General features: G+C 36.9%; 1 protein-coding gene across 4 annotated transcripts in view; it reads left to right on the forward strand.

Annotated features, from left to right (window-relative positions):
- The window catches only part of LOC106004687 (oligophrenin-1-like), a 213,052-nt gene that overhangs the window by 158,404 nt on the left and 39,694 nt on the right, over positions 1-14,954 (forward strand). For all 4 annotated transcript variants that reach the window (XM_045072756.1, XM_045072755.1, XM_045072752.1 and 1 more), the window contains exon 3: positions 11,140-11,235. In XM_045072756.1, coding sequence (XP_044928691.1) covers positions 11,140-11,235 — 96 coding nt within the window. The remainder of the gene's footprint in view (positions 1-11,139; positions 11,236-14,954) is intronic.

The raw sequence follows: 14,954 nt of genomic DNA on the forward strand, positions 1-14,954 counted from the left end.
CAAAGCCCCCAGCATAAATCAAAAAAAAAAAAAAAAAAAAAAAAAAAAATCAATGGATTCTCCAATCATCTGTCCATTGATGTAAGTGGGGTGTTAATGTCCCCTACTGTTATTGTATTATTATGATTGCATTCCTTTATGTTTGTTATTAATTATTTTATATATTTGGGTCCTCCCATGTTGGGTGTATAAACATTTACAATTGTTAGATAGTCTTGTTGGACTTTCCCTTTTATGATTATGTAGTGCCCTTCTTTTTTTTTTAAGATTTTATTTATTATTTATTTACTTGACAGACAGAGATCACAAGTAGGAGGAGGCAGGCAGAGAGAGAGGAGGAAGCAGGCTCCCTGCTGAGGAGAGAGACCAATGTGGGGCTGGATCTGAGGACCCTGGGATCATGACCTGAGCCAAAGGCAGAGGCTTTAACCCACTGAGCCGTCAGGTGCCCCTGTATTGCCCTTCTTTATCTCTTGTTACAGTCTTTGTTGTAATGTCGAATTTGTCCAATATATGTATTGATACAATAGCTTTCTTTTTTTAAAAAATTTTTATTTTAAATTTTTTTATTTTTTATAAACATATAATATATTTTTATCCCCAGGGGTACAGGTCTGTGAATCGCCAGGTTTACACACTTCACAGCACTCACCAAAGCACATACCCTCCCCAATGTCCATAACCCCACCCCCCTTCTACGAACCCCCCTCCCCCTAGCAACCCTCAGTTTGTTTTGTGAGATTAAGAGTCACTTATGGTTTGTCTCCCTCCCAATCCCAATAGCTTTCTTTTGATGTCTATTTGTATGATGAATGTTTCTTCATCCCCTTTCTTTTAATCTCCCAGGCATCTTTAGGCCTTAAATGAGTAAGCCACATATAGGGTTTTTTTTTTCCCATTCTGACACCTTTTATCTTTTTTAAACATATTTTATTTATTTATTTGTCAGAGAGAGAGATAGCGAGTGCCCACAGGCAGACAGAGTGGCAGGGGGAGAAGCAGGCTCCTTGCTCAGCAGGCCCATGTGGGCCTCAATCCCAGGATGCTGGGATCATGGCCTGAGCCAAAGGCAGCCGCTTAACCAACTGGGCCACCCAGGCATCCCACCTTATATCTTTTTGTGAAACTTTTGTCTATTTACATTCAGGGTAATTATTGATATGGATTTAGTGATTTTTTTTTACTTGTTTTGTCATTGTTTATGGAGATTTCTGTGATCCTTTCTTGTCTTTGTCAGTTTTGGCCTCTCATTTCCACTCAGGGAATCCCCGTTAATATTTCTTGCAGGGCTGGTTTAGTGACCATGAAGTTCTTTAGGTTTTGTTTGGGAAATTCTTTAACTCTTCTTTCTGAATGATAGCCTTGCTGGATAGGTATTCTTGGCTACAGATTTTGTTTTTCATTCTGTACATTGAATTTATTATGCCACTATCTTCTGGCTTGCCAAGTTTCTGCTGCTAGGGCAGCAGTTATCCTTATGCATCTTGTCTTGTAAGTTAGGGACTTCCTTTGTCTTGCTGCTTTTAAGAGTTTTTTTTTTTCCTTTATTACTATATTTAATTGTAACATATCTTGGTTTTGACCTGATTTTGTTAATTGTAATGGGTGTTCTCACTGTCTTCTAGATCTGGATGTCTCTTTCCTTCCTAAATTAAGGAACTTTTTACCTATTATTTCCTCAAATAAATATTCTGCCTATCTTTCTCTCTTTTCCTCTTCTGTGACTCCTGTAAAATGAATGTTATTACAGTTGATGGGATCACTAAGTCTATTCTTGTGTTTCATAAATCTCCTTTCAGTCTTTTGTTCATTGCATTAAGCTTCTTTCCAGTCTCAGTTATTGCATTGTTCATTTCTGAATGATTCCTCTTTAACTTTTATATCTTTGGTAAAATTCTCCTAGTTGCCTTCCATTCTTTTTTCAAGTCCAGTGAGTATCCTCATGAATGTTGCTTTAAATTCTCTATCAATTATGTTACTTATATATGCTTTGTTTAGAACTCTGCCCAAGACCACATCTTATTCTTTCATTTGCAATAAATTCCTCTATCTTATCATTTTGTCTAAGTCATTGTCTTCTCCTGTGTGTTAGAAAAGCCTGTTCTGTTTCCTGTTCTTGAGAGTAATGGCTTTATGAAGAAGTGGTCATGTAGTGTCCTGGGCTTGGCACTTCAGAGTGTGTGCTTCTCTGCTCTGTTGTTATGTTTTGTCTGCTCTATATTTTATGCCAGTCATTAGTAAACCTCTCCTTGCCTGCAGTGGGCAGTATTTAGTCCTTGGCCAGAGTATGGCAATTTTAACTATGTATGCTGCAGTGCGCTCATGCAAAAAGAGTGGATCCTATTTTATCTAGAACTAAAGCATTTGGAACTCTAGTCAGGAGACATGGTGTTAGTAGGGTTTTCTTCTGGTCTGGGAGAATGGCCTGCACTCTGGGACTGGGTCAAGCTTGATGGAGAAGGGCAGTCCCACCAAAGTGCAGAGATCCAAGAGTTGGTATAAACAAGTTAGGCAACCTGTGTCAGCCCTGAGCTCCTTCCTGCAGGTATCTCTGCATTTATGCTGGAGGGGGAAGGGAAATGGCTCTAGCCAGCTTCTTTGTTCCTGGAGAGGTGTCTCACTGAAGGCTGCCTCTTAGAGAAGCACTCTGAGAAGAGTGAATAATCTTCCCCTTTGTGCCCCAGAGATTTTTGAGATTTTTGTTTCCCTGTTGTCTGCCTCAAGGTTTTTTTTGACTACTTCTCACCAGGAGCAGCCCACTGACCTTTGGGCTCTAATTCTGTCAAGACTGTTGACTTTTAATACTGCATGCTTTAAGGAACTGTTATGGGTAGGGGATTATGCTGGACTTTGGGGGGGAGGGTCCTGCCATGCTGGGACTGAGACAATCTTGACTGAGCAGGGTAGTCCCGCCAGAGCACAGAGGTGAAAATTGTTGTAATCAAGTCAGGCAACCTGTGTAGGCCCTGTGCTGCTTCCTGCAGATGGCTCTGTGTTTATGCTAAGGGAGAGGGAATGGAATGGGACCAGTCTGCTCTTTTGTCCCCACAGAAACATCTCTGTGAGCAAGGTCTCTCAGGGAATCACTCACAGTAGAATGAATAATCTCCCCTCTGTGTGTCCCAGATATTTTTCAGATTGCTTTTTCCAGGCTGTCTGCCTCCCCCCCCCCTTTTTTTGCCTGCCCTCACTCCAGCAGCGGTGTAGTTCCCTCCAGTCTCATACCAGCCAACCCTGCCGACATCCAAAACTCCAAACTTTAAGCCCTACTGGTTACAAGAACTCAGGAAACTCAACACCCCCCACACATTCCCCAATCAATGGCTTTGGGAAAACATTCTCCTTGTGTGTTCCCTTGTGTGCTTCTCTCTCCCCCTTCTCTGTGACCATGGCTCCCTCTCATCTGCAGCACACATGATCCATTTCTCCCTCAAACCATGTCTCCCCACTTCCTACCTTCTTCAGTGTGGTCTTTTCTCTCCCTTTAGTTGTGAAGTTTGTTCTGTTAGTGTTGAGGTTGATTTCTTGGGTATTTAAGATGATTTGATAGTTATTGTATTTTATTCATCAGTCTAGACCAACCTAGGGTCTTTCTGTTCTGACTGCATAGTCCCAAATACTGGTTTATTTATCTTTGATTTTAGCCTGGTAGACTCTCTTTAGTATTTAGTGTAGGGTAGATATACTAGCAACTAATTCAGTTTTTGTTTATCTGGGAATATCTTCACTTTTGAAATTTAATTTTGCTAGATGTACAATATTATTGTTGCAGGGTTTTTGTCTCACAGAGTCGAGGAATGAATCTTCCTGGACACAAAAGGGTGAAGTGAGGTGAAAATTTATTAAGTAAAGTTGAGAATAGAAAGTAAAGAAAAGGAGCTCTGTAGTGTGAGCTCTGTAGTGTGAGAGAGGTCCTGAATGGGTTGCCACTGAGGGCTTTTATGGTTTGTCTTTTATAGAAATCTGACCATATCTTGTCAATAACATGTAAAAACAAACATGATAGATTTGTAAATATCATGAGACTATCCTGTCTATATTTAGAACAAAAGTGGTGGATTTGTTACCTTCCCTTCTCTCTGGTTAATCTCATCTATAACATTTCTTCACATCTGGGATTTCTTTGATACTAGTCATGTAGCTCCCTACCTGTCTTCCACTTCCTAGCCTCGCCTGTCCCTTACTCATTATCTTGATAGTTCCCTCTACCCTGGTATTTTGAGTATGCTACTTTACCGTCTGATCCTTCATGATTCCTGATGAAAAATTCAGCTGGTAATTTTCTGAGGATTCCTTGTTGATGAAGAGTTTTTTCTTTTGCCTTTTTAAAAGATTTTGTCTCTATCTTTCAGCAGTTGACTGTGATAGTTTTAGGTATGTATGTCTGAGTTTATCTTTCTTTAGGTGTTTATTGAGCTTTTTGGGAATGAAGATGATTTTTAATTTTTATCAAATGTGGCAAATATTCTTTCTTCGTCTCCCTTTCCTATTCTAGGTTCCCATTGTGTGTGTTGTTATGTTTATGGTGCCTTGTAGGTCTCTGAGAGTCTGTTGATTTTTCTGCCTTCTTTTTTCTTTCTGTTCTGTAGATTTGGTAGTCTCAGTTGACCTCTATTTAGCTTCACTGATTCTTCTGTCTGCCCAATTCTAATCTTAAGGTTATGTAGTAAATTTTCCATGTCTGTTATTGTGTTTTTTTAACTACAGAATTTTTAGTGGATTCTTTAAAAGTATTCTTCAATTCACTATTGATATTCTGTATTTGTTGAGACATTTTTCTCATTTTCTCCTTTAGTTTTTTTAGATATGGTGCTCTTTGATTCTTTGAATATATTTAGAATAGCTCATTTAAAATCTTTGTCTAGTAAACATGGGCTTCCTCATGGACAGTTTCTGTTGATTACATTTTTTTTTTTTTTAGTTAGTCAAAGTTTCCTGTTTCTGTGTATCTCCTAATTTCTTATTGAAAAGTATGCATTTAATATTATGTAATGTGACAATTCTTGAAATGAGAACCTCTCTCTTTCCCCATGGTTTATGTGTTGTTGTTTCCTTGTTTTCCTTCTTGAACAAATTCTGTATTAAATTCTATATTTTTATTGTGTTTAACTGCTGAAGTCTTTGGTAGTTTAGCTTAGTGATCACCTACTGATTGGATAAGGATTCCATGAGATACCTTGAGGCAGCAAGTTTCCTAGCCTTTGGTGAAGGGCTGTGTTGGTGTATGTTATGTCAGTTTGCAACTCTGCCTACCATTCTCTCCCTGCTTGTTCAGGGCCTTCAGTTCAGATAGAAGTGAGCGACTGGGTCCATCTCAAACCTTTCATGGACATAGACACAGCCTGGGGTGTGCACACATACCTTCACATGCACATGTCTTTCTAGATTTTTTAGGGATAGGTTGTTGCTTTGCATAGGTCATGTGCACATGTTATTCTCCAAATTGTCATTCTCTAAATCTTTATGAAGCATTTTGGGTTCCTGGACCCAATTCCAATGTATTTTTGGGAGTGGATTCCCCACACTAACAAGCAATTCTCTGAATACCAGGTAGATGTCCTACTATCATATATCATATCATATCATATCATGATATGATATATCATGATATATCATGTCCTACTATCATATATCATATCAATACCAGGTAGATGACACTATCTCCCTGGAAACCAGATTCTACAGGTTAAGTTTTCAGTTGTACAACACTGCACTAATGCTTTCAGATGTCTGTCACAAGTCCAGTTCTTTTGATCAACTGGCTGTAAACTAGAGGTTCCAACAATGCCCTTATTAGGTTTGATTAATTTTCTAGAAAGACTCACAGAACTCAAAGAAATATTTTACTTACTAGAATACAGTTTTATTATAAAGGAATATAACATAAGAACAGCCATATAGAAGGTATATATAAGGCATATTATGGGAGAAGGGTGTGGAGCTTCCATGCCCTGTCTGAGCATACCATTCTCCCCACTTCTCTACATGTTTACTAATCTGGAAGTTTCTTTTGGGTTTTTATGGAGGTTTTGTTACATAGGCATGATTGATCATTCATTGGTGGTTGATTCAACCTCCAGCCTCTCTCCCTCCAGAGGTCAGGGGAGTGAGAATGAGAGTGAGAATGAGAGTTCTAATGCTCTAATCACATGGTTAGTTGTCCTGACAACCAGTCCCCATTTTTAGGTGTGGTCTAAAAGTCATGCCATTAACCTAACAAAAGGCAATTTCATGGCTGTCATCACTTAGGAAATTTCAAGGGTTTTGGGAGCTGTGAGCTGGGAATGGTGGATGAAGACAAAATATATATGAGAAATATATTCTAGGCATCTGAATTGATCAAATATATATTTCTTATAAATCACAATTTATATATGCAAGCAAATATTTTGGTCAACCTCTTGATAACTCCAACTTTTACATTTCCTTTGGGCTACTACAATTTTAAAAACTTGAGATGATTATTTTTGACAAATGCCCCCCCCCAAGCACTGTTTATACAGAATGAGCTTTAGGTTAAGACAGAGACAAGCCTTAAGAATGGAGCCTTCAGGACCTGTTAAAATGGACAAATAGTGATAGTTCTGTAAGAGTGCAGCCTTGTGAAACTCCAGCCCCATTCTGCCCTCTCTGGTGGCTGCTAGCCTGTTGGTTTTCACAGCTATCATTGTTGTGATACTGTTGATTTTCAGTGCTACAGCAGAGCTGGGGAAAGAGTGATCTGATTGACTATACTTAATGCACAGCAAAGTACACTGGTATAATCAAGATTTAGTCTTTTATCTTGAACAGAGGATCCTTAGATTCTTAAACCTTTAGTTTATTAGAGAATATCATATATATTATATAATCTGTCATATATATTATATAATCTGTTTTTTATAATATATATTACAGAAAAAAGTTGTATCCAGGATTTATAAAGAAGTCTTATACCTCAGTAGCTCAGCAATAAGAAGACAAAAATCCAGTTATAAAACTGGCAAGAATTTTAACAGACCCTTCATGAAAAAAGATAAATACCCAACAAGTAAATGATAAACTACTTAGCACCATTAGTCATCAAGAAAATGCAAACTAAAACTATAGTGAGATACCACCACACAGCCATTGAAATGGTTAAAATTAAAAAGTCAGTTATCAGATTTTTAGTGTAGCTTTATTCACAATAGGCAAGATATGGAAGGAACTCAAGTGTCCATCAATGGACGAATGGATAAAGGAGATGTGGTATATGCATACAATGAAATATTACTCAGCCATAAAAAGGAATGAAATATTGCCATTTATTACAACATGGATGGAGCTAGAGAGGATTATGCTAAGTGAAATAGGTCAGAGAAAGACAAATATCATATGATTTCACTCATAGTGGGGAAAAAAGGAGCAGAAACAGACCCACAAACACAGAGAAGGAACTGGTGGTTGCCAGACTAGAGGTGAGTGGGGGAATGGGCAAAATGAGTGAAAGAGAGTGGGAGGTGCAGGCTTGTAGCTATGGAATGAATAAATCACTGGGATGAAAGGTACAACATAGGGAATATAGTGAGTGGCGTTTTAATAGCATTATATGGTGACAGATGGTAGCTATACTTGTGAGCATAGCATAATGTATAGAGTTATTGAGTCACTATGTTGTAAACATAAAACTAATATAACATTGTATGTCTGCAATACTTTACTAAAAAGATTTTAAGGTAAGTTACCAGATGTTGGAAGATATGTGGATCAATTGAAATTCTCATATATTGTTATAAGAGTACAAAATAGTACATTGACTTTGGAAAACAGTTTGACATTTTCTTATATGTTGTAAGATACACTTACAACTAATCTTAAAACCCATTTATTGGACCCTTATGTATTTACCCAAGATAAGTAAAAATGTATGTCCTAGAAAGATTTATACATGAATTTTTAAAGTAACATTCTTCACAATAGTGAAAAACTAGAAACAGCACAATGTCCATAAATAGGTGAATGAATGAATAATGGTATATTTATCCAATGGAACCTACTCAGCAACAAAAATAATGAATTACAGATAGATGAATTTCTAAGATATTGTGCAGACCAAAGTAATCTAGATATAAGAGTATATTCCATTATGATTCCATAGAACAGAAGAGTGATAAGTAAATTGGTTTCTGTACAGCATTAATTACCTGCCTAATTAATCCTGTTTATTCTACCGTATTCCCAGAAAACTTCAGTTGCCTAAAATAAACTATCCAGCTACATTCTAGAAGGAGTGAGGGAAAAACATAGAAATCCCATGAATAAGAAGGTGGTGTAGAGAGAATCCTCAAAGATATCTTGAACAATTATGAGATAGAAGCTTGGTGGACAGGGATGCAGAAGTATTAGGGAAGATAAAATAATGATTTTACATGGTCTAGAATGATGTAGTAAATTTTATTTTAATAAGGAAATAAATGCCTCATACATAACAAGCATTTCTATGTTATCTATTGATTCTTTGGAGTCCAATAGTTACCCAACTCATTTATCTGAAATACATGGCTCATTCCTGACACTTTTCTTAGTACAGAGGCTGAATATATGAGACTTTCTTTTAATGAAGAGCTCCCAATTTATGCTTGTTCATATTTGTGAATGTGATTTGTCTCTGCATTGTCTCGTTTTTTGTTTGTTTATAAGGTAAATATGGTAATACCTACCTTTGTGTATTCAAGAGGAATAAATGAGAGTGCTTTTGGTAAGTCCTTCATAAACTTTTTCAAGCTCTGTGCAAATGTAAAGTAGTGTTTTCAATCAGACCAAAGGTCTGGAGAATAGAAGTTGGTGCAAATAATGAAAATGGAAATTAATGCAGCTCCTTTCTTATCCCATGGCTTCACTTACAAAATAATATAACTGTAAAAAAATCATAATATTTGTGGTTTCTGAGATGTTCAGATAATTCTAAAAGAGGAGTGGTTATTGACTATACCTTGTTTTATCAAGAAAAAAACTGAAAGAATCCAGGTATTTGTGAAAGGGCAATATAAATAATATTCTTATTTAATTTCCTTGAGTGACACAGAAAGCACATGGGGGAGTTCCAGGCTTGTCCTTTTCTGCTGCTGGCCAAGGAGACCAGAGAAAAGTTATTATTTTCCAGCCATGGAGCCAGTTTTGCATTCTCTTTGCTGATGAAATATGAAAAATACATTGGTGTGGACCAGATTTGAAGTAGAAAATGTTACTGCAAAGTGTGGAAATTTGTGAAGGCATGGTAACCTAGTCTGCAGTCCCTATTCTTTGTAAAACATTTCTTCTTCTTCTTTCTCTTCTTTTTAAAAAATATTTATTTATTTATTTGAGAGAGAGAGAGAGAGAGAGAGAGAGCAAGTGGGGGGAGGGGCAGAGGGAGAGGGAGAGAGAAATTCTCAAGCAGACTCCATGCTGAGCTTGGAACCTGAAACAGGGCTCAATCCCACTACCCATGAGATCATGACCTGAGATGAAATCATGAGTCAGACACTTTTTTTTTAAAAAGTCACTGATCCTTTATTTGTCTCCAGTTAATGTATTAAGTATTAGTAAAACGAAAGCTACCATGTATTGAACACCGGTGTACCAGGCGCCGTGCTAACTGACTGAGCCACCCAGGCACTCCTCTCCTCCTTCTCCTCTTTCTCCTGCTTCTCTCTCTGCTACTTCTGCTTCACGTCCTCCTCTCTCTACCTCCTTCTTGCCAATGATGTGTTCAAAGGCTCAAGGCTCTAAATACTGAAAATAAGCTTTTCTGGAAATGGGATGTAAACAAGATGGCAATAAAATTCTAGGCAGGTTAATCTGTTCCAACCAAAGGTCTGAACATGTTTTATTGTGTTTGTGCTTAACCATGTTAGCTTTTTATTGAAAGGAATAGATATTGTCTGTATTGTCTCCCTTTCTGTTGGTCTGAGAGCAAAAACTCTCATAGACCTATGTATCTCATAGATGTAAAGGTGGAGGATGATGAAACTATGGAGTTAAAGAAGAAATAGAAAAAAAGGAACCAAAAATAACCAAAATTTTGAGCTTTCCTAGAAGATGGTCTAATGGATTACTTTAATTAATGAGAGCAGTGCTCCTTGAACATTAAAGGACATATGAATCCCCTAGGGATTATATGAAACTGCATTTTGTGATTCAGTAAGTCTGGGGTTTGATCTGGGAATGTGTATTTCCATAAAGCTTCCAGGTGATAATGATTCTGCTCTGAGAACCACTGAGAGTAGCAAGGCTGGAGAGTGGCTGGACCTCTTTGTGAAGGAAATATTTTTAAAATTTCACTAGAGATATGTCAAAAGGCTAGCTAAATATTATTTAGTTTTGTACCTTCATTAGACTTTCATTTAATAAAATTTAAAATTATTCCCCCAAAATATAAGCATTTGTCTGGCCTTACGACCCTGAAGTTTTTCATTAATTGCTTCCTTACTTCAGGTAAGGTCCCTTGCTGAATACTCTGTGAACAAGTTAAATTTGTTGTCCTGCCTGATCGTAACCTAACCCAGGCTGCCATATGGTTAATGTGTAAAATATCCAGGTTGTGCCTGTGTTGCCATGGAAAAGGCCCTAGAGAAACAGAAAGACTGTCTGGCTTCTACTTTTGACACTGCTGGCTAGCTTAGGGCCCTTGAGTACCACAACTCCAAAATTCAGCTTTTTCCTTTGTAGAATGTTTGTGGGTATTTGTTTGGTGAGAGGTAAGAAAACATTTAGTCCATTGCCCATAATTGGTGCTCAATTAATGCTTAAGGAGACTCTTTAAGGAGTAAAACTAAGTAGTTTTAATTCTTATGGGCTTTGGATAGAAGGAGTCAGAGAGGACAGGAATTGAGATTAAAACATATCTCATAATTTAAAAGAAGGACTTCACTAAACTGCCCTCCTTCCTCTTTAATGGGTTTAGTTCCTCGAATCTTCTACTGAAGTTTTAATATTTTGTTAAACTTTAATTATTTATTTTTTAAATTTTATTTTATTTTTTCAGTGTTCCAAAATTCATTGTTTAACTTTATTAAATGCAAGTTGCTAACTACTGGGAGCACTTCTCTTTGCTTTTGTCCTATCAGCCCTAACAGATATGAGTAAATCAGTTAAAGGACAGTCTTGACAATTTCTTCTGTTTCTCTTACTTTGCAGATTATTCTTCAGCTGTTCAGAAATTTTCTCAGACACTTCAGTCCTTTCAGTTTGATTTTATTGGAGACACTCTGACTGATGATGAGATTAACATTGGTAAGTCTTCAGCTGCATGTGGCCTTGTGCCTCTTGAGGCAGTTCTGAAACCATGAGTCTCCTAGGTTTCTGGATACAGGAAACTTGGACATCTTCATCCTTTGTGGTCTAGTGCCAATCTCATGGGAGGCTGCTTAAGAAGGATAGAGAAACACTGTTTTCCAGTCCCATTCCCCTCTCACACAAAAGCAATAAAAAGATATCCCTTAAGCCTCCACTGAGGTCTTTGACTCAGTCAGTCTGCAGGGGACTTTTTCTTTAAAGAATCTAATACATGAAAATAGATATTTTTGTGAAGGATAAAGTAAAGGTGATTTTTTTTTGAAAAAAATTCCAAAATGATTTAGAGTAACAGTCCTCCAAGGAATAAACTCTAGAATGTTTAAAAGTAGCATTTATATAGGTCCAGCTTTTCCGACAACAGGACATTTGACATAACCTCTTGGGAATTGAATTTAACAACTCACTGTGTGAGTTGTGTGATATTGGACAGATACTTCCTTTTTCTGAGCCTTAGTCTTGTCATCTATAATATGTGGTTAATATTAATATCAAGAGTGTTACTAGGAAGAGATTGAACAGTGGAAGTTAAAGAACTTTGTTTTTGTGTTAGTTACTATGAAGTTAAAGTGTTGTTGGCCAACTCTGGCCCTTGGCCCAAATCTTGCCTGCCACTGTTTTTCGATAAATTAAGGTTTTGTTGGAACACAGCTACATTTATTCATTTAAATATTGTCTAAGGGAAAAATATTGTCTAAGGGTACTTTTGTGGTAGGACAACAAAATTGAATAGAAGTGGCAGAGACTAGATGGCTTTCAAAGCCTAAAATATTTGCTCTGGTCATTTAAGAAAAAGTTTGGTAACCAGCAAGTTAAAGAATTCATGTAAAGCATTTGCTAGACAAGATCATTGAACCACAGAACTATTGCGAATGCTTTAATGTCACTGAAACAAGTTAGTTAGGCAGTTGTATTTATGAACCCCAGCATTAAAATATAAAAATGTATTATTATTTAATGGTCATTATAGTAAATATGAATCGTATATAAAAGTATAAAATTACCTATGATAGTAAGATATTCCAGTACAGAAACAATGTATTGAATGCTATTGGCATATTATATTTTAACTCTCTTTTGTACATGTATCTCTTTTATGTGTATGCAATTTAGTTCATGCTAAATACATAGTTTTATCTTTTTAACCTAACATTTTATCATAATCATCTTCTGATAGCATTTAAAATTCTTTGTATATTTCATGGTGGCGGGGGCAAGGGAATTGTTTTTATTCACTGCTGTTTCCCCAGTGTGTAGAGGAGTACCTAACATATAGTAGATGCTCAGTACATGTTTGCTGAGTAAAAAAATATAATGGATGCATTCAGATCTTTTTATTATAGGAGCCATACTTTATATAGTATTCAGCTATTTAGCTTATTTCCAGTTTTTCACTATTATAAATAATACATCAGTGAGTACTTTTGTGAGACTAAGATTGATGACTTTTAGTAAATATGGTGGTATAAATAATGAAGCACACATTTGCATTTATATTATTTATTCACTTCATTTTAATTTTATAAATCTATTTTTGTCTAAGGGCATGACTTATTTAAAAATTAATATCATGGGCTTGAGAGTCAGATAGCCCAAATTTGAACTCTAGCTTTGGAAATTATTATCTGTGTAATAATGAACTTATCACCTGGGTAGGTGACTCCCCTTCTAAGTGTAAATTTTTCTCATATGGAAATAGGGATGAGATGATCAATGCCAAGTGTGCACAGTGCCTAAATACATGTTAACTGTTTAATCATTGTTAATATAATATTTGCTTTTTTTGTGCTTTGCAATGGACTGAATGTTTCTGTGTCCTTCCCAAAATTCACACGTTGAAATATTAACCCCTGATATGGTGGTATTAAGAGCTGGAGTCTTTGGGAGGTACTTAGGCCATGAAGGTGGAACCCCTCATGAATGGGATTAGTGTCCTCATAAAAGAGACACCAGAGGGCTCTTTTACCTTCCTTCCATCATGTGAAGATACACAAGAAGTTGTCAGTCTGCAACCTTGAAGAGGGCTCTCACCAGAACCTAACTATGTTGACACCGTGTTCTCAGATTTCCAACCTCCAGAAATGTGAGAGATAAATTTCTCTTGTTTATAAGCCACCCAGTCTATATTAGTTTGTTATAGCATCCTAAACTTAGTAAGGCAGAAGAAATTGGTACTGAAAAGTTGGGGTGTTGCTGTACCACATACCTAAAAATGAGGTAGCTTTGGAATTAAGTAATGGGAGGAATCTGTAAAAGTTTGGAAGTGCATGCTAAGAAAAGCTTAGATTGCCATGAATGGAATTTTAAAGGCAATTGTGGTGAGAGTTCAGAAAGAAAAGAGGCGAGCCTTAGAGAAAGTTTCCATGAACAACATGTTATTAGACAATGGAGAAAAGCAATCCTTGTTATAAAGTAGGCAAAGAACTTGGCTGAACTGTGTTTATATTCTGGTGTTTTGTGGAAGGTAGTGTTTTCCGACTGAAAAAATTGAATGTTTGGCTGAGGAAATTTCTAAGCAAAGTGTTAAAAGAATGGCTTGGTTCCCCCTGTTTCTACTAAAAACTAAGGGGAGAAAAATGAATTAAAGATGGAATTATTAAACAAAATGGAACAAGAATTTCAAGATGTGGACATTTCTCTTCCTGTCCATATTACAAAAAAATGACTGTGTTTGAAAGAGAACACCAAGGGTGTGGTGGACTATAGGAAACAAAAAAATGGGACAAAATGAAGGAAGACTCTTTGACTTCTTAGACCCTGTAAGACCCGACCATACAGCTATTTGGCTATGAACATGCACTATTTTTCAATGACAAGAGAAGAAGGACTCTGAAGCCAATCCAGAGATCATCAGGGTTGCCATTTCTATCAGATGCCTAGAGTCTAGAGGCCCTGTGGCCTCCCACTAGATTTGAAACGATGAGACCAATGCCTAAGGAGCTGTAGGGGTGGGCCCACTGAGGGTACAACACCTACCTTACCATAAATGTCAACCAGTGCCATTTAGGAAAAAGGTGTGTGAGTTTGAGCATGATGGCTTATAAACAAAATAAAACAATATAAATAAACAAAACAACACCCCCCAGTGATACCATGTTCTTGTGGGTGTTTGTGAGCTCCATGTAAGTTTGCTAGCTGTGACACATTTGCTTCTTAATGTGTGCTTTACAATAACACTTTAACTCAGTTACCATTTGCCTGCCAAGTCCAGTAACTCATAATTATCATCTGGTCATTGCCTTTAGGGATGATGAATCATGAATTGACCTTTATTGATGGGGACTGAAAAAAGATTTTGAGATTTTAAGTGGCCTGACATAGTCATCTTTGTTGGGTATGCCATTTTGAGAACTGGGATTTGTGGTAGTAGTGAGAAGAACAACCAGTGCTCCAACAGTTTAAGGTGATGCTCTTTGTAGGCTTTGAGAAGAAATATTAGCGATCCTACTGGGAGGGCACTGCTAGGAAAGAACAGTTGTGTTGGAAGCTGAGATGGGAGAGTGTGCCATACCCTCTAATTGTCAACACTACTAGCCCAGAGTGGATAGATCTTCTGTTTAACCAGAAAAATTGGTAAAAGTACAGTTATAATAGAATTTTGGGTTGAGATTTAGATTTCATATTATCTGTGAAGAGAACCTTGAAGTGCTTTTCATAAT

The sequence above is a fragment of the Mustela putorius genome, unplaced genomic scaffold (genome assembly GCF_011764305.1).
Source record: "Mustela putorius furo isolate JIRA1106 unplaced genomic scaffold, ASM1176430v1.1 tig00004053_pilon_pilon_pilon, whole genome shotgun sequence".
Taxonomy (NCBI): domain Eukaryota; kingdom Metazoa; phylum Chordata; class Mammalia; order Carnivora; family Mustelidae; genus Mustela; species Mustela putorius.